The sequence below is a fragment of the Perca flavescens genome, chromosome 22, assembly GCF_004354835.1.
Source record: "Perca flavescens isolate YP-PL-M2 chromosome 22, PFLA_1.0, whole genome shotgun sequence".
Taxonomy (NCBI): domain Eukaryota; kingdom Metazoa; phylum Chordata; class Actinopteri; order Perciformes; family Percidae; genus Perca; species Perca flavescens.
In genome coordinates this window covers 24,050,583-24,077,561 of record NC_041352.1, presented here as the reverse complement: position 1 = coordinate 24,077,561, position 26,979 = coordinate 24,050,583, and the positions used below count along the sequence as shown (strand labels likewise).

Below are 26,979 nucleotides of genomic sequence, written 5' to 3'. Positions count from 1 at the left end.
AGATTTCTTTAGTCGATTGGTCATGTTTTATGATTTTTTTCAAATAAACTTATAGGCACATTTCTGGTAAACACAAGATTTAAAGTGGTGCTTTTGCCTGATTGTTTGTGGAGAAACTTTGAATTGTAGTCGTGGTCGACGTGGTTGTTTAGATCATAATCTAATTCTAATCTAATCTTCATTCGTTTGGACTACATGCTTTCCATTTTTCTCATTTCAATTTTGATTGAATTCTTGATAGCAGAGTATATACAGTAAGTACAGGCTTGGTCATACATTTCGGAATCTTGGCATAAACATACGACATGTCACAGAGGAAAAATAAAACTTGAAAAATAAAGAAATATAAGTGGGAAATTCAGTCGACAAAGAAGCTATGCTGTATTTAGTCTCTGCTTTCTTAGGTTGAGTTGTCATTAGCCCTTGTGTAGGTCCAAAACAGATCCCAAGAGGTCATCCCATCCTCCTAGTTAGCCGACAGTTTGTGAAGCATAGACTCATAAGATGCTGTCTCCATCATTGCATTAGTCCAGTCCCAGACCAAACCCACCATAATGACAGAAAAAATTATTTTTTGATATATTCGGTATTTGTGATCTGTCCCCTAGTAGACATACGGAAGGAGTCAGGGAAATCACTGAACCTGGGACTACATGTTTCCTAAACCACAATTTTACAATAATTCCTCAGCAGCGGATAATTCCACTGTCCTCCTCTCTCTCTCTCTCTCTCTCTCTCTCCCTCTCTCTCTCTCTCTCTCTCTCTCCCTCCCCCCCCTCAGGCTATTGACAGTATCCACGGGGTGGGCGTGTTCTGCCTGGCTCTGGTACCGGCCAACACTCTGCCTAAGACTCCTCTGGGCGGCATCCACCTGTCAGAGATCAAGCAGCTGTACCTGGAGGGGGGGCTGCACCCCTGCAATGTCCTCATGTGCCCCCACACCTGCGTCACCAACCTGCCCAAACCACGGCAGAAACAGCCAGGTGGGAGGTGTTCACGGGGTCTGGGAACGCTCTGGGCCTGTAGCTCATTGCTGAACACAGCTGTTAATGTATGTGTGTGTGTGTGTGTGTGTGTGTGTGTGTGTGTGTGTGTGTGTGTGTGTGTGTGTGTGTGTGTGTGTGTGTGCGCTGCAGAGATTGGACCTGCCTCTGTGATGGTGGGGAATCTGGTGTCAGGGAAGAGGATCGCTCAGGCCAGCGGCAGAGATTTGGGACAGACTGACGATAACGACCAGGTAGGACTCACACACTTACGGGGCATTCAATGAAACGGCCCCTTTGTGTGACATCCTGTTGTGTTCTTAAACCCCCACCCCCACCCCCGACAAAGCACAATAGCACTTTATATTTCACAATTAGGGTTTTCCGTCAGATCGATTGTAGATAACGACGTTTTCAACGGCACTTGAAGGCAGCTTTATTTCACAGGGGAGAGAGAAAGAAAAGAAACGAGGAGACATAGCGAGGGCTTTGTTGTTGCACGAAACATTCAGCTGTTAACACAAACTCCCGGGCAGTTCAGTTCAGTGCTTGTTTTTAATTTTTTAGCCTCATAGTTTTTTAAAACCTTCTTGTGGCAGCGATAGAGGCAGTGATGTTTCCCATTGACTCTACGGGACTCTCACAACACCTCAAACAATAGCTCAAAACACACCCACAAGTCTGATCTCCGGTTACATGATTGGCCACCGCAGGGTGACGCCGGGTTGCTCCAAAGTTGAGTCGGTCTCATCTTTTCCGCTGCGTTTTTTTGCGTGTCCCTCCTGCGGCAAACCCCACAACCTTTTTTCTTTTAAAGATATTTTTTGGGGGCTTTTCCGCCTTTAATGGACAGGACAGCTAGGTTAGAAAGGGGAGAGAGAGAGGGGGGAAAGACATGCCAGAAATCGTCACAGGTCGGACTCGAACCCTGGACCTCTGCCTCGAGGCATAAACCTCTATGTATACTGTATGTGCGAATGCCCTACCAATTCGACCCAACCTGGCCACAAACACAACCTTTTTTAACTAAGTCTTCATTTTGATCGCAACTACACACCTGTAAAGTGTCCTGACTGCATCTTGCACGGTCGCGATGCTATCGCAGTGACAAAGTCTAGCTGCCGAGATATGAACAGCTAGCAGATTACTCAAAATGCCTCCGTAGGAGTTCCCGCTACAGTAAGTGTCTCCAGGGACGCATTTTGCCATGACGACACACACAAGCAGTCTCACAAGGTGAAAACGATACCGAATCGCTGTCGCGGCGGCCAATGACGGGTAATCTGTGTGGTTAAATCATTTTCCAAATGAAAACCTCCAGACATTCTCTGGTTCCAGTTTCTCCAATATGAGGATTTTTGGAAGCCTCGTTTGCATGAAACTTTCCAAAATTTGCAGAAGTTTAGAAACTACATGTCAAGTGAAAGTCAAGAATGTTTTGATTAGTTCCTGATTGAGAAGTTGACATTTTAGAGAATGAATTCAGCGGACACTCTTGACTTTGTCAGGAGTTGCGATTGATTTTTCCAGTCATTAGCAGCTGACAGACTTTCTCCACAGGCCCATCGCTTGTTTCAAGAAAAGCTTCCATTTGCTTCATCGGTAAAATGGTCATAAATTGATACTTCAGAGGCAGTTTGACGCATCGGCAGGTCGTTTCTTACCCGCTTTGAAATTTTCACTTTCTGTGGTATTGATTGAACCATTTTAATGTTCTGGATAAAAGGCAGAGACCTGGCTGCTATAGTAAAAAAGTAATGCACTATCAGCAGACACATTGCTGAATATAATGGATGAAACTAAAGATTTATTAACCCTAACCCACACATGGATGAGACAGCTCCAGTATTGGCCGCAAGTAAAAAATTCTCATATTATGCTCATTTAAAGGTTCATAATTTTGTTTAGAGGTTATACCAGCAAGGTTAATATGGTTACATTTTCAAAAAAAACACCATATTTTTGTTGTACTGCCCATTGCTTCAGCTCCTATTTTCACCCTGTGTGTTGAGCTCTCTGTTTTAGCTACAGAGTGAGGCATCGCACTTCTCCTCCATTTTTGTTGGGAGTCACACATGCGAAGTAGCTAGGTAAGGACTACTAGCCAGTCAGAAGCAGAGTATGAGGTCGTGCCCTGACAGTACCTAGGTAAGGACTACTAGCCAGTCAGAAGCAGAGTATGAGGGCGTGCCCTGACAGTACCTAGGTAAGGACTACTAGCCAGTCAGAAGCAGAGTATGAGGGTGTACCATGCTAGCAGCTAGGTGAGCATTATAACGTGTGTTCCAAAGTGACCACGTTGGTCTCTGAAGTAAAGGCTGGACTACAACAGAGCTGTTTGGAGCAGTTTGTGAACAGTGTTTTGTGTTGGAGATGGTAAGTCCCTTTGGGGTGGGGGGGACTTTGGGCTTTTTCACTATGTAAACCTATGACATGGACAAAAAAAGATATATAACACAATAAAGGAAAGGGGAAAAAAAACAAAAAGCATAATATGACTACTTGTGTGTTATGTGCATTTTTAAGTGCTGATGTTTGGAGAAATTCTCAGTGAATCACATTATGTTCTGGCCTCTGGGAACCTGTTTGATGCATCTTTACTGTTATTAATTCAGTGAATTTAGATCAGAAAGATTTCTTAAAGGTGCAGTAGGTGAGCCTTATAAAACTAACTTTCTGTCATATTTGCTGAAACTGCCCCTATGTTCCAGTAGAACTACATGAAGCAGGTCATTTAAAAAAGAAATCCAGCTCCTCTGGCACCACCTATTCCGATTTGCAAAAATCCGACACTCCCTGTTCAGATGCACCAATCAGGGCCAGGTTTTTTTTTTTTTTTTTTTTTTTTTTTAACTTCAAGATGTGGGGAAATGTGTGCAGAAATAAGATCTGTTTTGCAAAAACAAAGTCTAAATTTGAAATGGATCTGGATGCAAAGAAAACATGATCCACTGTGATGAAGTCCTGAACCCTTAAGCTCCGACTGTGTTTTTCAGTTCCTGTTCCTGTCGGAGGTTTTGCAGTGGAGAGCTCAGACCACACCAGACCACATCCTCTACACCCTGCTCAGCTCCCGGGTAACAACACGCACCACCGACCACACCTTACATATTATTAAGTCTCTCAGCTGTGCCACAGCCTTACCCTTGTTTTATTAGCTGCAGACATTTTAAAACCATAAATAAAGCACACATGACCTTTGATCTAAGCCAGATAAAATGTTGCAGTGTCTTAAAATCGTAACAAATTATAAATGTCTTTTTTACCTAGGGCTGGGTACCATATTCAATACTTTCTAGGCACCGTCCAAATTGCCTCCGTAAAATGCCTTGTCATTTAATACCAAAGTTCAACACCTAAGGAGTAAATCTCACCAGGGTCAGTGAGCCAATCAGCATGCAACATGCTTCGACCAAGATTTAATAATGTCTTTGATTGGCTGTCTAAAGGTACAAGTCGTAGAGACACGCAGGAAAAACTCAACGTTACACAGAGACAGGGCTCACGTAGTAGGAGCTGAAAAATAAATAAACAGATTTTTCCCGTAATGTTATTTATTTATTTTTTATAAAATTGGTATCGCCGGTATCAAAGTCACAGTATATGTAACGGTACCGGTATTGAAAATGTCTGAACGTTACCCAGCCCTAGTTTTACCATACATGTTTCAGTGAAAAGTGGTAAGTGCTGCGGACAAAATTGCTGAAAAATAAGAAGGCTGTAAGTTGTTCTTCTTGCAGCTCGGTTTTGAAGAGACATTTAGTGGTGCGCATCATAAAAGAGTTTCGGGGAATGTCTTAAAACAAAACTAGGTCAGGGGGAGATATAACTAATGAAGGAGGTAGTAGTGAGTAGTATGAAGGAGTCTTCCCCCAAGCAGTGAAACTGTTAAATGGTTCCTAATCTCTAGGGCTGCTCCCTCTTAGTCGATTAGTCGACTAATCGGTCGTTTTGGTCTTAGTCAACTTAGATTTCTTTAGTCGATTAGTCATGTTTGATGCTTTTTTCATGCTGAATGACTTATTTCAAGAAACGTACGAGCACATCTCTGGTAAACCCAAGAATTAAAGTGGTGCTTTTGCATTACTCTTTGTGGAGAAACTCAGATTTACAGATCTGTCGATTAAATCAACTAATCGATTAGTCGATACAATTGAATGAGTGTTAGTCGACTAAGAATTTCTTCAATCGAGAACAGCCCTACTAATCTCATATCACAATTTATTACTGAGGCTGCTATGTGCTATACCTAATCTGTTATCTGTGATGTGCGTTATCTACTGCTGGGACATTTTCACCTCCTGCTCCTCAGTCCCTCCAGAAAAACGTGATTATGCGATCGCATAATTCAATGCATAATCAGCCAAAGTCTGCATATTTTTGCGGGGGCCGCATTTTTTCAAATAACGCCGCACTTTAGCCGCATAAATTGCCGATTTCCGCGCAAAATATGCAAGGCTTGCACGATTTCATAATCCCCGCATTTTCGTTGCAAAAAAGTCACATATATCTTAGCAGAAAGTTGGAAAATGTTGCGTTTACTTCACACAAGAGCAGCCATTTTCCCCTGTTGCCATGGGAACGTTATGAAGTGACGTAATCACGCAAACCGCAATTTTTGCAAGTTCCCGCAATTTCATCGCATAAAATTGCATAAATATCATATAGCATATTCCATCAAATTTTTTAAGAAAACGTGCCGCATAATCAAGGATTTTTGCCCGCAACAATCATTAAAAAAAACTTTTTTTGTTGTTGTACATTTTTGGTGTTTGTTGTGATTGTTGTTGTGTTTTTTAATACTTAGGGAGTGCCAACGTCATTTCGTTGTAATACAGACGCCTCTTACAGTATGTCTTATAATAAGGTTCTTGTTGTACAGAGTTGATCACTTTCAAAATCCATCTATCCCTTTCCTCTCATCACTCTCTCCTCCTCCCTCCCTCCCTTCCTACAGGGGGCGGTGTCCAGCTCCCTCACCTGTCTGCAGCTCCATAAGAGGGCGGAGCGCGTGGCTGCTCTGCTGATGGAGAGAGCCGGCCTCCAGGAAGGAGACCACGTCGCTCTGGTCTACCCTCCAGGTCTGAGAGGATACACTCTTTTTTTTTTTTTCCCTCTTTTCTTTTCTTTTCTTATCAATATTTTAGTTTCTTTCTATTTGAAGTAGATTATGCATTGGAGGGTGCCCAGATTAAGGGTTTTTTGCATCTCTCCATCACATCTTTTATTGATTGTATATATGTGTATATTAATCTGTAGCATTTGTATATGTGTAAACCAATAAAACTAAACTAAATTTACAGAAGATTAGGAACATCGGACAAAACTGAATTGATTGACACCTCTCTGCCTGTGTGTGTTTGTGTGTGTGTGTGTGTGTGTCCTGCAGGTATTGACCTGATCGCAGCCTTCTACGGCTCCCTGTACGCCGGCTGTGTTCCCATCACGGTGCGACCGCCCCACCCTCAGAACATCGCCACCACCCTGCCCACCGTCAAGATGATTGTGGAGGTCAGGGACCGTAAAAATACTATAAAATACTATAAAATACTACTTTTTGTTTTTGAGGATTTCTTTTCAATGGATGTTTTTTAAAGTCGAGTTTCTAGGGACTTTGCTGCTACTAACCCACTACTAACCCACCATTAGTTAGTAGTCTCATCTCTTCTTATTTTCATTTTATATGCACTACTTCTAATTATTTATTTTTTACTTTTCTCTATATAGCCATAAAGGATCAATAAAGGCTTTGTCTTATATGAAAACAACATTTGTACAAGTCATTTCATGAACTAAAATCTAGGCATGGACAACCTTTGGGACAAAGATAATGATTATCAAGTCCTATCAACGTCCTTTTGTTATTTCCCTTGCTTGTATCTAATATTAAAATATATAAAAAAGTATCTAAGGGACTCTAGCTTGCCCTGCTAGCTCCAGGGCTGCCGCTGTGTAGCTGACATCTGACCTTATTTGGGAAAATTGTTAAATAAAAAATTACAATTAAACCCTTATCCCATAGCTGTAACCTGAATATCCTCCCCCGTCTGTCCCTGCAGGTCAGCCACTCGGCCTGCGTGATGACCACGGCGGTCATCTGTAAGCTGCTGCGCTCCAAAGAGGCCACGGCCACCGTGGACATCAGGAACTGGCCGCCAGTCCTCGACACCGGTACCGCAGCTTTTCCTGTTGGACTATACTTGTGAAGATATGTATTTGGAAATGGAAATGGAAATGGACTGTGTTGCGGCTGTAAGCAGTTGGCGTTTGTGGAGCCTGGGCTGTCTATATCCACGACGTTACCGCGTTTTTTTTTACAGTGTGTTCAGGGGACAGGCAGCTAGCGGATAGTGAGATGTTTGCTGTATGTGACGAAAAATGTTGTAGCCTAAAAACGCATCACATGACTTCGAGCACCTTTAACTTTAACGTCAACCTTAAAGCTCCCCTGAGAAAAGTAGATTTCAGATTACATCCACACTTTCTAGCAGTCTTCTGTTTCCCTGCGTTTGAATGGGAAAACTGCCATGTTTCTTGGCGCGTTACCGCCACCAGCTGTATTGTGAAACCGTCAACAGCATGAGATACAAACAAAACATGGACCCACTCATCCAAAACACTGCTCCACCGTTGCCAATATTGGTGGAAAACTGCACAGGATATTGTTTAACCCAAAACATTCCACCATTACTTTCCACATTAAGCTGCAATTTTGTCACATTTGCTTCCTGGATTGGAAGATAATTGTTACTCTACTTTTTACTTCTTTGTCTGTTTGACATATCTGGTGTGTGTTGCACTTCAACCGTAAAATAAACCTGTAGAAGGAGCCCCTACTGTAAAATGTGACTGGGTTTGCTGCTGGTCACTATTACAGAGTGCACTTTTTTTTAGGTATGCAGTAAATTGCGATAAACATTCAGTCATAAAGAACATAAAAATGTGAACTTTTGACTTTTTTCTACACTTGAAAGTAGAGCTGCTGTTCGATTATGGATAAAAAATCATGATTGCAACTATTATACTTTCAATATTGAAAGCACGATTATTTAACAGGACTACTCATTGACTTTTTGGAAAGATGTTGCATTCATTGAACTTAAAAAAACCAGTGAAACAGTTGAACAAATCAACAGTGAATACACTTGAACTGTGAAATGTCCCTTTATACTTTTCCTATTGAACTTTTTAAACTCCTCTTCAGAACACGAGACAAAATAAGAGTTTATTTGCAAAATGTAATGTGCAAAATAACCGATTACATTGTTTTTGTGATCGTTAGGAGCCGAAATCGTAATCGCGATTAAAAGTCGATTAATTGCACAGCCCTACCTGAAATGTAAAATTCTTTAATTTTATTAAGGAAAAAAAAAAGAATCTGGTAAATAGTAACTTAAGTATTAGCCATGTAACAAAACATCGGCTACAACAGGACGTTTTAAACCTCCATCAGTGACTGCTTACTGCATTGTGGGTTCAACTTGAGGTTAGTGTTTCTGAGTGTAACTCAACAGACTGTCCTCTTGACTGTAATAAAACAAAAATGTGTGTGTGTGTGTGTGTGTGTGTGTGTGTGTGTGTGTGTGTGTGTGTGTGTGTGTGTGTGTGTGTGTGTGTGTGTGTGTGTGTGTGTGTGTGTGTGTGTGTGTGTGTGTGTGTGTGTGTGTGTGTGTGTCCTGCAGATGACCTGCCAAAGAAGAAGCCCCCAGCTCTCTATAAGCCCACCAACCCCGACGGCCTGGCCTATCTGGACTTCAGCGTGTCGACGACCGGCATGCTGGCCGGAGTTCAGGTCAGCTCAGCGTTAATTCTCATCACCCGAACCAAAAACCGCTCACGGCCTCTCGTCCCCGTCGCCCGGGACAGGAGTCCCTCCTGGTGCGGCTGTAAGCAGTCCAACAGAGTGCTGCCGCGAGGGACTAAACACTGAGAGATGCATAAACACTGTGCCGCGCTCAAGATTGTATTGAAATGATTTATTCCTCCACACGTAAAATACAACTAGCACTGCAGTTACCAAATGTAAAGTTACTTTGTGAGTCGAAATAAGTGCGTTAGTGCGGCGGTCAACAGAAAGCGTTTGCTCCCAGGTGAACAGGTGAAGCAAACAAATATGTTATCACTTCGGCTCAAACCGTGATGAAAACGCCCACCACCTACAATATAATAATCAATACATAATATAAATGAGACCATAAACGACATACAATATGTGGCTCCTACAACTCCTTATTCCATTCAGTCGTTAACACAACATACTGTACAGGAAACGTGGTGAAAGACTAGAGCAATAAGAATTCAAAATTTTGCTGGCCAATGAATTGTCTCAGAAATAATTGCGATTACCAATATAATTGCCTCTTTCAGTCAAATTTAAAAAATATTTATTGATTTATTACTTTTTTTTAAAACAAATTCAAGTTTTCAGTGAATGCCAGGATACATATTTTGGTTATATATCACAGTCATGTGACCCAGATAATAATATAATAACACAAACACACAGCCTATGAAGTAAACCGCGCCTCTTTATTATCATAAAACATGAACGTGTTCAGGGTCAAGTGCCAACAACTTACAACTGAAATAATAATCAAAATATATAGTATGACCATGGATCACTTATAAAATTAAAAATAATTAACAATAACCAGTCACACACCTTAAGACCATAGCTAATGTTAGCAATTAGTTGCAGTTAAACAAAGAAACCGTGATTATTTTTTAATAATTAACAGACAATTATGTAATAATTGTTACAGGCTTATGAAAGAGCAGAATGAAAGCCCCCAAACCCCAAAGCTTCTTAAATATGTGTGTGAAAGTGTGTCCTCTCCCAGTTTACACCAGAGCAGATACATCTAGAACGGAACATGAATCTGAGCATATTCAGGTCTTGTTGTATTCAGGAAAAGAGGCCAAGTCTAATAAAAAGTAATCCAAAAAAGTATGACATTTTAAGATTAACTGTCCATTTTTCTACCCTGTTCGTTGTTCGTCTGTGTGTGTGTGTGTGTGTGTGTGTGTGTGTTGTTGTTGTTGTGTCTCTTCCCTTCCCTCCTTCACTCTCTCCAGATGTCCCATAATGCCGTTGGAGCCTTCTGTCGGTCGGTGAAGCTGCAGTGTGAGCTGTACCCGTCCAGAGAAGTGGCCATCTGTCTGGATCCCTACTGCGGCCTCGGCTTCGTCCTCTGGTGTCTCTGCAGGTCCGAGTCTCCGTCCACTTAAGCACCTTTTTAAAGATGTATTTTAGTTAGCCATCTTTAATAGTATATACCTAATGTTACTTTCTTTCTGACTTTTAACTGCTGATATGAATCAAGCTCCCAAAACACTGGATCCTACATTTCCCATAATTTAACTAATCCGTTATTAGCCTCTTCCTGCCTGATATACTGTAATCTCAACAAAGTCCAGTTTGCATTGCAAATTTCTAGTCTCCCGGCCTTCTGGCCACATAACGTATGTTCTTTTATTATCACTGACGATCATCTTTCATCATAGTTCACCGCAGGTTATGGAAGGTTTTCTACACGATATACTCAAACTGTGATTCATGTCACAAAGTTGTCCTTTAATAACAAAAGCAGACTAGATCTCAGGTCTGCTTAGTTTGAAATCCTCGGCTCATAAATTGTGAACTTGGCGAGAGCAGATTTTCTGCTGCCGAATGTCTTATAAATAAAGCAGACTGCAAATCACCTCCGGTATGAGAGTTATCTCAGCCTCAAGGACTTTATAGCAACAATAACTCACATTTGCCCCTGACTGTTATTATGAACGACTCCCATGTTTCTCTGGAAAATACATTCCGTGTTTTCTGCAGTGTGTATTCAGGCCACCAGTCCATCCTGATCCCCCCGGTGGAGCTGGAGTCCAACCCGGCGCTGTGGCTGCTGGCCGTCAGCCAGCTGAGGGTGCGAGACACCTTCTGCTCCTACAGCGTCATGGAGCTGTGCACCAAAGGACTCGGCCTGCAGACCGAGGCGCTCAAGGTCAGCAAGACACAAGCAGCAAACCGACACGTCACGTCAAGTGATATTTCTGACATTTATTTCAATTCAATTTGAATCAAACAGCTTCATTTATGCCAAAAGGGCAATTCAATTTTACAGTCAACCAGTCACAGTCTATATCCACGACGTTACGCTTCCGGGATTGCTCTGTTGCCGCCAGATTTCACTCATTTAGGCCGGATATTTGTTGCCTTGGGCTTCCTTTGTGTTGGCATTCTAAACTGCGGTGGATTTCTGAGGACTAATTGTGAACTGCTCCTCAGATCTCTGCAGGGTAAATCCAGACAGCTATAGCTAGACTAGCTGTCCAATCAGAGTTTTCTGTTGCGCGACTAAAACAACTTTTAAACGTACACGTGTTCCACCAATCCAGCGCGCTTCGGAGGAGGGTTCTGGCAAAGCGAGACTACATAAAAGCAAAACAAGAATAACACCATTGCAGTCATTCAATCATCCGACATGTTAGTAGCAGCAGATCAACAAACGGTTAACCCAGGCAAGAGCAGTTTTGTTTTAGCCAATTGTTAATTCTGAATAAATCATTTATAATGAGATTATAACGGCTATTTACAATAACAATAATGCTGATAAATCAGACATTGTTTTTTCACCCGACGGAAAGAATTTCTGTTCAAAGTAAGTGTGAGACAAGTCTTCCTCTGGGAGAAGTCTTGTACAGGACAGGAAGTGATGTCACCGTATTGGCCACTTTGTCACTATTCTCCCAGCAGATTGGCCCCCACTGAAGTCTGATTACCAGCTCCAACGCCAGTCACAGTCAGAATCTGAACAGCTGGACTAGAACTGGTCCTGTAGCTAAATGTGAACAGCCCACCCACTCTGACGCTGTCCAGCTGTCTCCAATCTGTCCTCTGACTCGGCTCGGCTAATAAACTCCGTCTCTGTCTGCTGAAGCCTGAGGCCACGTCTGAACTCTCCGACGCCTCTGATTGGTCACCGCAGAGTTAATTTTAAATCTTTTTTTTGTTTAAGTCTCCATGGAGACGGAAGGCTGAACACAGAGTGAAAAGTAGAAATGTTCTTTACTTACACACACCTGCATATTTCTCTACTTGTGAGGACTTGTGACATGAAGCAATGAAGCCCAAACCAAAGCTAAACCTTCAAACTGGAAAATAACACCCACCCACTCTCTCCCCTTTCAATTCTTCAGCTGTCCTGTGGAAATAAAGGCCTAAAAATGCCCCCAAAAAAGCAGCTCGACAAGATGGATTGGATGTGTTTTTACTCTAATAAAGTATTAAAGAAACGCTTTTGTAAGACAGGTAGGAAGCTAAAACTTTAAACAAAGACCTCTCCTAAAAATTAAAGCCAGTATAAACAGGATTACATTCAATTCAAATAATGAAGGAAAAAAAAACAAGAATCGGTAAACACAGGACGAGGTGTTACAACAGGCCCTTGGGCCAATCGGTGGTGAGCACTTTCTAAATTGTTTTGTTGTCGGGAGTGGTCGACGATCGACTGATGGGGTTATCCAAGTTGTGTGGGAGGTAAATCTTTGGGTCGATTGGGCGCTGGACGCATCATCTGTAGTGTGCCCTTGTAGCCTGGATGCCAGCCGAATTTAGCCCCGCCCACACCATTTGAGGTCGGGAAGTTCGGTCTGGACTTGATCCGTTGTGGAGCAACTATTCTCCAACCTGAGCTGTTTGGACCAATCAAATTGTCAGGGTGGGCTTTATACGATGATGGACAGATGATCAACAGTTCCAACCGTATTATTAAGTCCTGACAGGACCGAAAAATGCGATAAGATTTGTTTGCTGTGTTGTCGAGTTCTAATCCTAAACAGAGAACTTGTTGGAATATGCATTCACCTTTACTATTTCCCTCAAAAATGATGATCGTGTTGGTAAGTACTCCGTGTATCCTTAAAGTCTTTTTACAACACCAGGAAGGATCGTTTACACTCATCTTCTTCTTCTACTTCTTCCAGCGTGCGTGCAGTTGAGTTCTGTTGACAACTATGCGTCGCTCAACATACGTCACATACTCCGTTGCTCTGATTGGTTGTAGGTTTATCCGATGCTCTGATTGGTTGTAGGTCTATCCAATTCAGTTCAGAGTCTGGTTTGGTTGAAAGACGTCCCATAATCACAGCCCAATGGAGCAGTATCAGACTTCTATTCTGACTAGAATCTGAGTAGGACCATGTCAGGCCCTTGCATCATTATTTCTGATTACAGTTGTCCAACAGTCAACTCTGTAAATACATTTGTAAAACACAACTGACCAGTCAGTCTCCTAATAAAAAGAAGCCCCTTAATCCTATATTATGTAAGAAAATGGGGGGGGGGGGTTCTGTCTCGTCTAGCAGCAGCTGGACAAGATGGATTTGGATGTTTTTACTCTACTAAAGTTTTAAAAAGCTTGTGTCAGAGAGGTAGGAAGCTAAACGTTTATACAAAGACCTCCTAAAAACAAAAACAAACAAAACAAAAAAAATATATATATATATATATATATATATATATATATATATATATATATATATATATATATATATATATATATAAAATCAGGGATGTAGACGGCTTCTTTAAAAAACATATATATTCAGGGTTCAACAGTAAGGGTTGCCCGATGGCCCGGGGCAGTAAGTAAATAAAACAACCCACTTGCCTGTTCGGGCATCATCGTATCATAATCATTTTTTTTTTAATGCTGTTTTTTTCAACGTTTTTGTTTACATTTTTTACGCTTTTTTAATGCATTTTTTAAGCTTTTTTTTTTTTGGGCAGGGTTTTTTCAAAGTTGGACAGTTTTTTCTATATATTTTTGACGTTTTTTTTCTACGTTTTTTTAATTTAATTAAATTTTTTTGGAGTAAAACATTTTTTCGACGACTATTGTACAGGGGCCAGTAAAAATGTACTTTGGGCAAGTAGAATTGTTTTTTACTAGCCCGAAAAAAAAAAAAAAAAAAACCTTAGCATTGAACACTGATATTATATACATCTATGACAATTATCTCCGATTACAGCATTTCTTTAAATAACTGTTCATTTGTTATACTGAAGTTACATTGTTGAAATTGTATGACAATCTATATAAGCATATAAAGAGAAATTCCTATTTTATCTGCTTTTATATGTTTAACTGTTTTAACTGCTGTTTAATGTTTAATTTCTTATACTGCACTGTAACTTTTATTCTCGTATTTTATCTGTTTTTAATTTTTTTTTAAATCTGTTTTTATGTAAAGCACTTTGAATTGCCCTGTTGCTGAAATTTTCTATACAAATAAAGCTGCCTTGCCTGGCCTTGCCTTAAGAATAGGAAGATAGGTCGAAGGTGGAAGCCCCTCCATTGTCTATTTTGTGATCAAATGTGTGTTTTCTCGTCTCTGGTCCAGGCTCGGGGGCTGGATCTGTCCCGGGTTCGGGCCTGCGTCGTGGTGGCGGAGGAGAGGCCCAGGATGTCGCTCACACACTCCTTCTCCAAGCTCTTCAAAGACCTTGGCCTTCACCCACGGTCTGTCAGCACGGCCTTCGGCTGCCGAGTCAACCTGGCCATCTGCCTGCAGGTAGAAACAGACGAGCGACAACAGCAGCAGCTGCACACCGACACCACAGAAACTCCACAGATTGTAAAAGGAGACTTTGTCATTTGTAATGTATTCATTTGTACAGGGACATTGCACAAAAAAACATTAATAGATGTCTTGTGCCAGGTTGTAGCAAATTGCTAGTTTCCACCTGTAGTCACTGGGCAGGTAGATGGCGCAGTAAAATACAGACACAGTATTCACAGTATACAATACAGATAAATAAAGTCATACAAATGTACAGACATTATTGCCCCCCTATGCCACCCTATACGCACACAGTAATGATGTTGCAATGAAAACACTTCTTTTTTTTTTACTCAAAAAATGCGCAACCTTCATAAAGATTGTATCATTTTGAAGCGCTAATTGACAGCAGTTCAATCTGAATATTAGTGGTGGGATGTAACTAAGTACATTTACTCAAATACTGTACTTAAGTAGAAATTTGAGGTACATGTACCTTACTTCAGTCTTTTCTTTTCATGCCTTTATCTATGCCGATTAAACACTTGATTGGGAGGATTTTTCTGCATTGAATACTTTCACTTTTACTACTCTAAGTACTATTTTGTGATGATACTTACATACTTTTACTTAAGTAACATTTTCAATGCACATTTACGCTGTGCTATTAGTACTGAAGGACTAAACTTAAAGGATCCACCTCTGCTGACTATGTAAAGTAACTTTATTTACATGCTGTTTAGTCACAAGGCTGGGAATGAGTCCACAATATCTTTCTGTTACTTTAGAGCTGTCAAACAGGACTGCAACTAAAGATTATTTTCATCGTCGGTTGATCTCAAAAATTGAACATATTCACATTTAAGAAGCTGGAATCAGAGAGTTTTATTTCATAGAAATGGCTGAAAACGATTAATCGATTATCAAAATAGTTTGCGATTTTAATAGTTGACAACTAATCCATTAATCTTTGAAACTCTACTGTCAAATACTGAAACGCAGCATTGAATATATGGTCAGACGTGTGATCTAGTTGACTTGTTCTTTGATCAGATAGTTCCTGATTGAAATCTAAATGTAGTTTATTTTCTTGACACAAAGTTCTTATATAGCTGCTTGTATTCAGACGACATTTGTCATTTTAAAAACGTGTTGTCTTCTGCTAAATGATGAACAAGTTTTGGGAGAAAAACATGGTATCGTTACTGGTTACTGGTATTGCCAGATCCACTGTTAATCTTTCCACAATGGAAAGCAAGAGCCAGAAAAGAAACAAAAAGAACTGGTAGCTATGGTCTTTGTCTCAGTTCTCCTGCTCACTGTGTCTGTGCTGTGATTGGCTGCAGGGCACTTCAGGACCGGACCCTACCACTGTGTACGTGGACATGAGAGCGCTGCGTCATGACAGGTACCACAGTCTGTCCTGTCAGCTTTAGTTTTTCTTTTTTTTTTTTTTTTTTCTTTCTCTTCAGGGTACAGAACTGTTACATTTCCACATGTGTGTGTTTCAGGGTTCGCTTGGTGGAAAGAGGCTCTCCTCACAGTCTGCCATTAATGGAATCTGGCAAGGTGAGTTTGATTTACATTAAGATTGATGTGTAGCATGGGCTCATCTTTTCAAGCTCAAGACTTGTCCTTGTCCTAAACTGTGATTGCAGGTTGGGTTTATTAAAAACAAGCGTGCCCACACAATGTTTTTTTCCAAACTGATCCAATTAAACTGCACGTTTTATTAGATTTATTTCCCTCGTTGCAAGATATGATTCATGACTTTGTGTGTGCAACCTGAGGAGATCAAAATGAAACAAATTAAACAACAGTCATTTTGAAATTATTACATTTTGCCACGGACTCTTTAAAGCTATAGTGCGTAGTTTGTGTCGGCCCCATGAGGAATTCTAACAACAACTGACAACAACACTGTTGGCGCATTCACATGATACAAGCCTTCTGTGATCGTGCACCACCCCCATTCCTCTTCCTCCAAACAGTTGCTAGTAGCCAAGGAGGACACAGAGGATTAAAAAAACACGATGGACTCTTCAGAAGAGGTAATTAGCTTCACTGAAGAGGTCATTATCTTCACAGTGGGAAAGTCGCCGGACACCACAATCTTCTGAACACAGCCATACTGAGAGTTGTGTGGAGCTGATAGTAGGCCTGCACGATGTAAAGACATGTTCAAGGAGTTCAGATAGAGCCTATATCAGGGCCATATTTAGTTCAATGTGTTATATGTCACTATTTTTGGTCACCTACTATACTTAAAAGGCCAGTATGTACTTTATTTTCTTTATTCATTGAAGCCTCTATGTTTACAGGCTTGTTGTGATGCGCAATGTGCTATAGGTGCCAAAAAAATCTATGTTTGGTACTGCCACTTACACTTCGTGAGAAAAAAATCGTGGCAGAGAATCGTGATATCAATTCTAAGCTAAAAAAAAATCGTGATTCATATTTTTCCCCAAATCGTGCAGGCCTAACTGATAGTCTTTATTAGCAACTCATTTGGCAACGGCTTGAATGCAACGGACGACGGACGTTCACTAATATCTAAAAGTTACGAACTAGAGCTTTAATTTAGAAAGCCCTACTTAACTGTCAGGCACAACTGACGCACGACAGACACAAGCTCACAACGGAGAGACTCTCTAGATGCAGCAAATTGACTGACAGAAGATCGGGCTATTTCTGTTCTCGACTGCACATCCTCCCACATCGGCTGAGTCAAAGCTGACAGCAGGTTTGAGTCGACACTGTCTGTCTGTGGAGACGTGGGTGAAGGAAGGATAACATCACATTCATCAGATGGTTGTCTGATATGTTGCCTTTCTTCGTTGGTAAAAATCCTAAAACCAGAAACCATAAATGGCTACATTTACATGCACGTTATTCCTATTTTTGTCTTTATTTGGAAAAAAGACAATCTTCAGAATAAGCTGTTTACATTGCAGATGAAAGTGACTATAAAATAGGATTTGTTTCAGAGTTTTATAGCGCCGGCGGGCTTGTTGGACCGTGCGAACACAGCGTCCCTCTTTCATTCCTTCAACCAGCTTTTTGAAAAGATTCAGCCTTGTGATGTGTGCGCATATCCAAAAACCTGTTGATATCCACGTCTTTCATAAAGTTTAAAAGTAGCGGAGTTTCTCCTTCTTTTCTTTTGGGCATGCATCTCTACCGCAGCCCTGCAAACTGTTGCCGTAAACAGGCAAGAGGCCGTAAACTGTCGCAAACTGTGGTAAAAACCCCTAATTGAGACGCAGATTCCGAATGCTCTGTATACATGTCCAGTGACTTGAAGAAGTCCACTTGTGCCTAGTCTTGCTTTGCCTGACCTTCCTCCACAGCGCTGCAGAGGAGGGTCTGGCTAGTCCACACAGCATTCTGGGATGGGAGAAAAACGTGCTCTGGTTTATTGCCATTTCTTTAAACCAATCACAAACATCTTGGGCGGTGCTAAGCACCGGACGGAGCCACAGTGCCTCTGCAAAATAGCCTCAGGAAGAAACTTGTTTTGGTGGAACGTGTGTCCGTTCAAAGGTTGTTTTAGTCGTGCAACAGAAAACTCAGATTGGACAGACTAGCTAGCTGTCTGGATTGAGTTGCTCATTAAAGCTATAGTGCGTAGTTTCCGTCGCCCCCATAAGGTATTCTAAGTGATGACAGCAACACTATCGGCGCGTGCACATAATACAAGCATAATACTGAGCTCGTTACTATTCATGAGCTCGCCCAGTTGGGCTGGGTAAAGGATTCTGACAGCCAGGCTCTCATTGGCTAGCTGTTAGCCAATCAGCATCAAGCAGCTTAGCTCGTTGAATATTAATGAGAACTGGCAGAAATCTTCCCGGTAGTCCGGAGTCCGGTCGAATTTCAGACATTACCACAAAGTAATGAACTACGTGTGGCATGGCACCTTTAATTAGCTTTGTAGCAACTCATTTGGCAATGGCTTGAATGTAACGGACGTTCACTAATATCAAAAAGTTACGCACTAAAGCTTTAAGTCTGACTAACAAAGTTGTTTTTTTTCGTGAGAAAGCCGAAAATATTTGACTCAAGATAATTATCAGTTATAACGAGAAAACTCTTTCACTCACTTTTTGTTTTCCCAAGATAACAAACTCTTAACTAGTTAACTCCTGATCTAGATATAATTATAAATGATTGCAACCACTCATCACATCGTGGCAGATGGTGAAGGAAGAAGATCTCCTAACCGGCAGTACACGACTCTCGCCCCCACATTCAGGAGAAGGATTCACGTCTTTTATTTGACTTTATTTATAGTGGACATTTTAAAAAACAACACGTGTTGGAACAACTAGTACATTTTGTTTCTGTTCATTTCCGTCGTCATTCATCATTAACAATCATCCTTTTTTTTGCCTTCGTACTGTTGCCAAGGTAGAACTGAGAGGTGATCCGTTAGTTGTGGCTGGTGAAAAACAACGCTGATCTACAGAAATGTGAAGACACAATAAAGGCTAACTTTTTAAAATGATCACTGTACTTTCCTACAGCCAACACTGTTTATTGTAGACAAATTGTAGTTAAATAAGAATATATTTTCTCTCCCAAACTGCTGCCAGTGTCTTCATATTAAACAGGTTCTTTGTTGCCTAAAGCTTGCTGTTGTTTTGCAGCTTTTGTAAGAAAAATATCCACATTATTGGGGTTAACTTAATGTGATTATCAGCTGAAATTCCATTCTCACAATAAGAATCCGATATGTGGATATGCATACAACTTGTGCAAACATGTCGCGCCAACGAGCGTTTTCTTCTTCTGACTGTCTGATAAAGACAAGAAATGTCCTCGAAAAGCTTCTTTTTTTTTTTCTTTTCAAATCATCTTATCATCTGAGTCCTCCCGCAGCACTTGAAAGCGGCAGGTTTTCATCCCGGAGCAAATTACATTGTGCTCATCTGATCGCTGAGCAGCACTTATTTCAGTTTCATTACAGATCTCTTAGCAACTAAAGCGAGGTCTGTCAGCGAGGTCAGCAGCAGAGCTGACAGCGTCACGTAATGTCTAAATATATAAGGCAAGGCGGCTTTATTTGTATAGCACATTTCAGCAACAGGGCAATTCAAAGTGCTTTACATAAAAACGATTCAAATACAAGAATGAAAGTTACAGTGCAGTATAAGAAATTAAACATTAAAGAGCAGGTAATAACAGTTAAATGAACAGTTATTTAAAGAAAGGCAACATCAAAAAGAAAGCCTTGATTTTAAAGAACCGAGAGTTGGGGCAGACCTGCAGTTTTCTGGGAGTTAGTTCCAGATATGTGGAGCATTAAAAACTGAACGCTGCTTCCCCATGTTTAGTCCTGACTCTGGGGACAGCAAACAGACCTGTCCCAGACCACCTGAGAGGTCTGGGGGGGTTCATAGTGTAGTAACAGATCAGAAATGTATTTTGGCCCTAAACCGTTTAGTGATTTATAAACCAGCAGAAGTATTGGAAGCCAGGGTAAAGACTTCAGAACGGGAGTGATGTGATCCCCTTTCTTGGTCCTAGTGATATAAGGGTCAACCTGAGAGAAAAGATCCATAACTTTGTGAGAAAGTTTGCTGACATGAAACAGCTCCAGCTCTATGTCTGTCCCTCTTCTTCGGATTCACTCCCCACTGAGTCTGACTTAATGTCCCATCCACAACACTATTACGTTAAATGTCATTGAGCTGACGTTTTTATCCAAAGTGACTTACAATTGCTATATATGTCATAGGTCGCACGCCTCTGGAGCAACTAGGGGTTAAGTGCCTTCCTCAGGGGCGCTCTGGTTGACGTATCCACGTGTCGTATCCACTGCGCCATCACCACCTGTCTGACTATCTGTTACTGGCTATTATGTTGAAAGTTTCTAATTTATGAAATACTTGCTTATAGCATTTAAACAAAGTTTGGTGTTGGAGTTTGTAACATTCCAAAATCTTAATTTTGACTTCAAGATGTTCATTTTCACTGTAAATGCATATCGGTTCCAAATATCGGTCATCATATCTGGTATCGTGCAGCCCCTCGTGTTTAACAGATTAACAGAAATGAGCTCTGTCTGATAAACGGTGTGTAAAAATAAAAAGCCAGTCCTGATCTGCGAAGGGAAGTGACTCTGTGTAGCTGCAGGAAAGCAGCATGATGGATCTTTTCTCGGAGCCTGATGAGACGTCGGCGTGTCTTCTTCCCCCACACTGACACACAAATCAAGGACGTCATGGTTTTATTGATCAGCCCGCGCTTTATTTGACTCACTGTATGTGGGAGGAGGAGGACGGGGGGGGGGGGACAGCCTGTTTACCAGTCAGCCCGTTATGTTCTTTGAATGCTTCCTGAACAAAATGTTTGACTGGGTTTCTGTTTGTTGTTTTCGTGGAAAAGATGATGAGATGCGAGGTGTAATCGCATCTGCATTTGTCCCTGACACATCTGTCCCTTACACATCTGTCCCTGACACATCTGTCCCTGACACATCTGTCTGTCCTAAAGTCAAATCTGCGTTAAGAAGTCGTGAGCTATGGCTGCGAGTTCAATGTAAACAGCTGGGTCTATTTTTGTGTTTGTGCTGGAACTGAAGACGGGAGTCAGAGGGAAGCGGTAACCATGGCAACCCATTTTACTTTCTTTTCTTTTTTTTGTTTCCTCAGATCCTCCCCGGAGTTCGCATCATCATCGCCAACCCAGAGACCAAAGGGCCGCTGGGAGACTCCCACCTCGGAGAGGTCCACACACATATTAACTCTTTCTTTGCTCTTTTTCTTCCTTTCTGGTTTTCCTTCTCCTTTCCTGTTCTTTTTTCTTTTTCTTTTTTCCAACGTTTTTGTCTCTTTTTCAATGCTTTTGACACTTTTTAAAACTTTTCTTGTCACTTTTTTAAGGCTCATTTTTATTCATGGTCAATAAACTAGTTCAAATGAAATTATACCTATTTTTTTTAGATTAAAAAAAGCAGAAATTATGAATTATTTTGCATAATAGTTAAGATCAGAGGATGTTGAGTGAATCACAGACTGATATCATTTTCAAATGCTATAAAACTGAATAAAACACCCAAAATTCAATGAAAGTAATCATTGATTTTTACCTGCGAATATCGTTGTATGAAATACATCCATGCATCCATGTTATTTTTGGGCATTTTAGTTTAAAAATATATATATAATTGTGTTGTGTGACAACACAAGGGTTAATTATTTACGGTCTCCACTCTGAAATATTCTGTTGTTGCCTGCATTATTTCTTCACCAAATTTTGAAATAGATTTGAATGAAGTAGTAGCAGGCGGCCTCATTAATGTGTAGTAGAGTGAAGTCTGTGCTCTGCTCTGTGGGTTTCTGCAGATCTGGGTGCACAGCGCTCATAACGGCAGCGGCTACTACAGCGGTTACGGCGAGGAGGTCCTGCAGTCGGATCACTTCAACTCCAGACTCAGTTTCGGAGACACTCAGACGGTCTGGGCCAGGACGGGCTACCTGGGCTTCCTCCGCCGCACCGAGCTCACCGACGCCAACGGAGGTTAGTTTCCTCTCTGACTCTCCGCCCGCTTCACCAACAAGTCTCTCTCTCTGCCTTGTTTTAAAAATGTTTTATTCACACCTCATCGTCGTGTCAATAAAACACAATTTCAGAAGGTACAATGATCATATGTAGGACGCGTGAAATGGGGAACACCCCCAAAACAAAAACTGAATATTTGGTTAATTAAATATAAATAATCTTTCAAAAAGCACATGCAGGGGCATAAATCATGCAGATTAAAGATTGAATACTGGAAAGTACCTAGTATTAGTATTATAAGTATTAGTCTTGTATGATTCTTAAAGGTCCAGTGTGTAACATATGTAGTTGTTCATTACCAAAATCTGTGTTGCCCGTTCACAAACTTGTCCTTTTTCATGAATATTTACCTCCACCATCAATTCCAAGTATTCCTATTGGCTTGAAATTTTACATTTTCATTTGCATGAACTGGGGTAAACGCTCCATATTCACGCTCCATCTTGAAATACGTTAGCAGGTGAGGGACATACAGGACAAACTGCTCCGCCTTTCACGTTTTCGCTGTCACATGATAAACTCACAATGCTGCTAATGCTGCTAACGGGTATCGTAGCTTCCCGGGACACGGCGAGTTTGAAGAAGGACACATGGAGGACCACACGTATTCAAAATCCAAATTTCAGGAACAGGAGTCTTCTTCATCGCCCAGAAAAAGAAAAAGGAGATTGAAAAGAGCAAGCGTCATCAGTCTACCGTAGCTGTAATACGTACTTTGAACTGCGTGGTGCGAGAGAGTTGATTCCGTTATATGATCTCAACGCTAGATGGGAGAAATTCCCACACATTGGACCTTTAAACTTAAATGAAAATGTTTGTCAATGCGAAAGGTTTTAGATGCGTTATTTACAATGTAATAGTTCCTGAGTGTGACTGTTAGTTTGATCTCTCGTTTTAAGGGAAATGTACATGTGTGTACAGTATGTGTATTGCACATTGATTTACATATATCCTTGTAATGTTGATGTAATGTATTGGGGGGGTTAGAGTAGCCTCCATGAAGAGTAGCTGACTGCTTTGGCATCAGCTAATGTGGATCCTTTTAATAAACAAACAATAAGCAAACATAATAAGCTACTAAAAGCTTTTCGGAGGGGACCATTAACATTAAACATACAACAGAGAATATACAGACACTGAAATAATCAATTCACAGCACACACAACACAGACAAATACCACGATATACAGACGATCCCAGTGCAATTATAACACCCAAATAATATTAAGCAATCATATGTTATAAGCAAGTTTTCCTTCAGACATGAAGACGGAGTCAGAATACAACAATTTCAATCTTTCATCCAGCTCGTCCCAGATCTGCAGTCCCCTACACACTAAACTCATGCTTGTACACTTCAGCCATTTTTTTTTTTTTTTTACCAGTGAGCAGATGTTTTTCCCTCGTGTCGTAAGTGTGCTGGGGACGACAGATTGGAACGAGTTCACTTCAATCAGTTATTTAACCTGTGAATGACCCGAAATATCGATTCTCCAAAACAGAGAGACACGATGCTCTGTTTGTGGTGGGAGCTCTGGAGGAGGCCATGGAGCTGAGGGGAATGAGGTACCATCCCATCGACATCGAGACCTCCGTCATCCGCGCGCACAAGAGCATCATGGAGTGGTAGGTTGGATGTGTGCACGCTGCCTGCATCACACAGACGCAGTTCGAGACCAGCTGGGGAAGAAGTGGAACGTCTAGCAGCTTAAGAGACAGATGGTTGTCTAAATAGTCAAATGTTCATCATGACAAGGGTCAGATGTGTTTCTTAAATGAGACCTTTTCTGTATTTTCTGCCATATCTATAATGTTACAATGTCGTATGTTCACGTTAAATGTGGCCAAAGCTTCAAATAATGAGGTAACCCTATACAACCCTTGTGTTGACTTAGGGTCAAATTGACCCGTTTTCAATTTTTGTTTTATATCAGAAAATATGGGACGTAGAAATAAGCGCTGAAAAGTAAAGAAGAAAAATGTTACAATTTTTTACAAAAACGTTGGAAAAAGCAACAACAAACTGAAAAAAAGGGCATCAAAAACGTCATCGTTGACGGGAAGACAACACAAGGGTTAAAAGAAATCCCTGTGAGACCAAACCTCAGATTTCCCACTGTTCCGAACGCTCCGGTTCCAACTGTTTTTTCTACTCTCGGCTCCGTCGTACAGAGCCGGTTTCCATATATGGTCATCTGCTCCAGGCTACTGCAATGTTTACATTACGTTCTCTGTCACGTGTAGCCACATGCTAACATCAGGGAAACCTGTAATCTTGGCTGCAAATGTTGACAATTTCTCCCAAATGTCAGGTCACATTTTGGCTGCAGATGTCCGCTTGTGTAATATTTGGTGTAGACGCCTTTTATTGGTGATTTTTGACGGTAGAAAGTGCTGCTATTCCCCCCCTACAATCCACTGCTCAGTACATGGAGCTACATGCTAATGCCAGGGAAAGCTGTTATCTGGGCAGCCGAATCCCGAAAACCCAAAATACAAGTATGAACCAATACTAGGGTTGGGCATCGTTTGGATTTTAACGATTCTGATTCCAATTCCGATTCTTCCTTTCGATTCCGGTTCTTATCGATTCTCGATTCCGATTCTCTGAGGGGTGGAGTTGAAACGGGTCACATGCCTACTTTCACAAATAAGAGGAAAGTTTTATTTTGATTCAACGGTGATTTGCAGTTTTACAGCTTTTTCAACGTAAAATAAAGCCACGCTAGAGCGCCGCTTACTGTGCTCCATGGCTGTAACACAACAAGCGCCTGGCTGCTACGGAAACCAAAACCTGCGCATGTTAAATTGGGAAGTGATGATTGGATTTGAAACCAAATCCTCCAAACGATTCCAAAACGATTCCAATACAGAAACGATTCTGATGGAATCGTAATTTTTGAAACGATTCCGATTAGGAATCGGTTCTCGATGCCCAACCCTAACCAATACGGTACATTATGGGTCTGCTTTAATCTTGTTGAGGAGTTCTGCTGCTCCCTAGTGACCCAAAAAAACCAACAATGACTGCGGCTTTATTAACAGTAGAAACCTAATAAATCAAATGTGTGTGTCCCCTCAGTGCGGTCTTCCCCTGGACCAACCTGCTGGTGGTGGTGGTGGAGCTGGAGGGCTCCGAGCAGGAGGCCCTAGACCTGGTTCCCATGGTGACCAAGGCGGTGCTGGAGGAGCACTACCTGATTGTGGGCGTGGTCGTGGTGACGGACATCGGCGTCATCCCCATCAACTCCCGCGGCGAGAAACAGCGCATGCACCTCCGCGACGGCTTCTTACAAGACCAGCTGGATCCCATCTACGTGGCCTACAACATGTAGCCTGAGTGTGTGCGCGCGTGTGTGTGTGTGTGTGTGTGTGTTCAGGAGTGAGCGAGCATGCGTTTGTATGCCGTGCATATTGCCGTTGTTCATTTATTTCTCAGAATCAAGATGTACTGTATTTTTGAACCTGCATATGGTGTGGTGTCAAGTCGTCCGTTTTCTTTAAAGTCGTGTTGTGCCGGTTGGTTGATTGATTGGCTGATTGATTGATTGATTGTCCAGTGGGAGTATGCGCTTCTTCTTTTTTTACACCCCCGTTCAATCTCGTGACCTTTACCGGGAGCTCGTCACTGTAGAAAGCCTTAGGGGAACACTGTGTACGGAGCGTCAGCTCCGAGCGTTTTTCAGAGGTTTAAGAAGTAGAGAGAGAGAGAAACTAGAGACTGTGTCTGTCATGTTTTACTGGTCGATTCAAAACACAGTAAATCCCAGATTTGTGGTATTATTTCAATTAGAAACAGGGGCAGCCAGATAATTGTAAAAATATAAATATTGTACATAGACATAATAATCTATATGGAGAGGTACCTAAAACACAATGAGGTATAGTAGCCCCTATATGCAGCTCTCTCCACCTGCACCCTGAGTGTGTGTGTGCGTGCGCGTGTGTGCGTGTAGGCGTGTTCGTTCCTCATGTGTTAATGTGTGTGACAGAGACATCTGACATAGTTTTAATGTGATTCACGCAACAGATTTTTTTTTTTTATCCTTATCCACAAATAAGAACAACGTTTTTTTGGAGACTTGAAACTAAAAACATCCCCCAAAAAAAGACCGTCAAACTATATGTGTGTGGCTCAGAAGAGAGACTTTGATTGAAGCTTGGGAGACAAAACCAGCCTTTTTCTCACGTCAAGGTTCTGACCACAGACACACACGTGGAAGTGCAATATTTCTCAGTAAAGAAGTTGATTTAAAGCAAATGCAGCAAAACTTTACAGTCCTTCCAGAAATTATGCGGCACGTTTTCTTAAAAAATGCGATGGAATATGCAGGATATTTATGCAATTTTATGCGATGAAATTGCGGGAACTTGCACAAACTGCGGTTTGATGAAAAAGAGAAAAAAAAGTGATTTCCCCTCCCCCCTCCCCCCCAACACCCTGCTTTTCGATGATGTTCACGTCGCGTAATTACGTCACTTCATAACGTTCCCATGGCAACAGGGGGAAATGGCTGCTCTTGTGTGAAGTAAACGCAACATTTTTCAACTTTCTGCTAAGATATATGTGACTTTTTTGCAACGAAAATGCGGGGATTATGAAATCGTGCAAGCCCCGCATATTTTGTGCAGAAATCGGTAATTTGTGCAGCAAAAGTGCAGCATATTTGAAAAGCTGCGGCCCCCGCATAAATATGCGGACTTCGGCTGATTATGCATTGAATTATGCGATCGCTAAATCGCGTTTTTCTGGAGGGACTGACTTTAAAGGCACAATGAGTAGGATTGTCCTAAAAAGCAATGTAAATAACCTGTGTTAAGTGTGTGTATCTGCAGACACCCTCTGCCTGTATTTCTGGGGCGTTTTCTGGGCGTC

General features: G+C 41.4%; 1 protein-coding gene across 3 annotated transcripts in view; it reads left to right on the top strand.

Moving 5' to 3' along the window:
- LOC114549212 (disco-interacting protein 2 homolog C) overlaps positions 1 to 26,356 on the top strand; it is an 88,724-nt gene extending 62,368 nt beyond the window's left edge. For 2 of the 3 annotated variants that reach the window (XM_028569440.1, XM_028569439.1), the window contains 16 exons: positions 782 to 983; positions 1,137 to 1,237; positions 3,980 to 4,060; positions 5,941 to 6,064; positions 6,373 to 6,494; positions 7,043 to 7,154; positions 8,666 to 8,775; positions 10,059 to 10,189; positions 10,810 to 10,978; positions 14,379 to 14,549; positions 15,884 to 15,945; positions 16,049 to 16,106; positions 21,194 to 21,268; positions 21,887 to 22,061; positions 23,606 to 23,729; positions 25,186 to 26,356. In XM_028569440.1, the coding sequence (XP_028425241.1) occupies positions 782 to 983; positions 1,137 to 1,237; positions 3,980 to 4,060; positions 5,941 to 6,064; positions 6,373 to 6,494; positions 7,043 to 7,154; positions 8,666 to 8,775; positions 10,059 to 10,189; positions 10,810 to 10,978; positions 14,379 to 14,549; positions 15,884 to 15,945; positions 16,049 to 16,106; positions 21,194 to 21,268; positions 21,887 to 22,061; positions 23,606 to 23,729; positions 25,186 to 25,438 (2,070 nt within the window). In that variant the 3' untranslated portion in view covers positions 25,439 to 26,356. Of the gene's footprint in view, positions 1 to 781; positions 984 to 1,136; positions 1,238 to 3,979; positions 4,061 to 5,940; positions 6,065 to 6,372; positions 6,495 to 7,042; positions 7,155 to 8,665; positions 8,776 to 10,058; positions 10,190 to 10,809; positions 10,979 to 11,730; positions 11,788 to 14,378; positions 14,550 to 15,883; positions 15,946 to 16,048; positions 16,107 to 21,193; positions 21,269 to 21,886; positions 22,062 to 23,605; positions 23,730 to 25,185 lie in introns of those variants that run through there. The other variant, XM_028569442.1, reaches the window with a different exon arrangement.
- Positions 26,357 to 26,979: the final 623 nt, after the last annotated feature.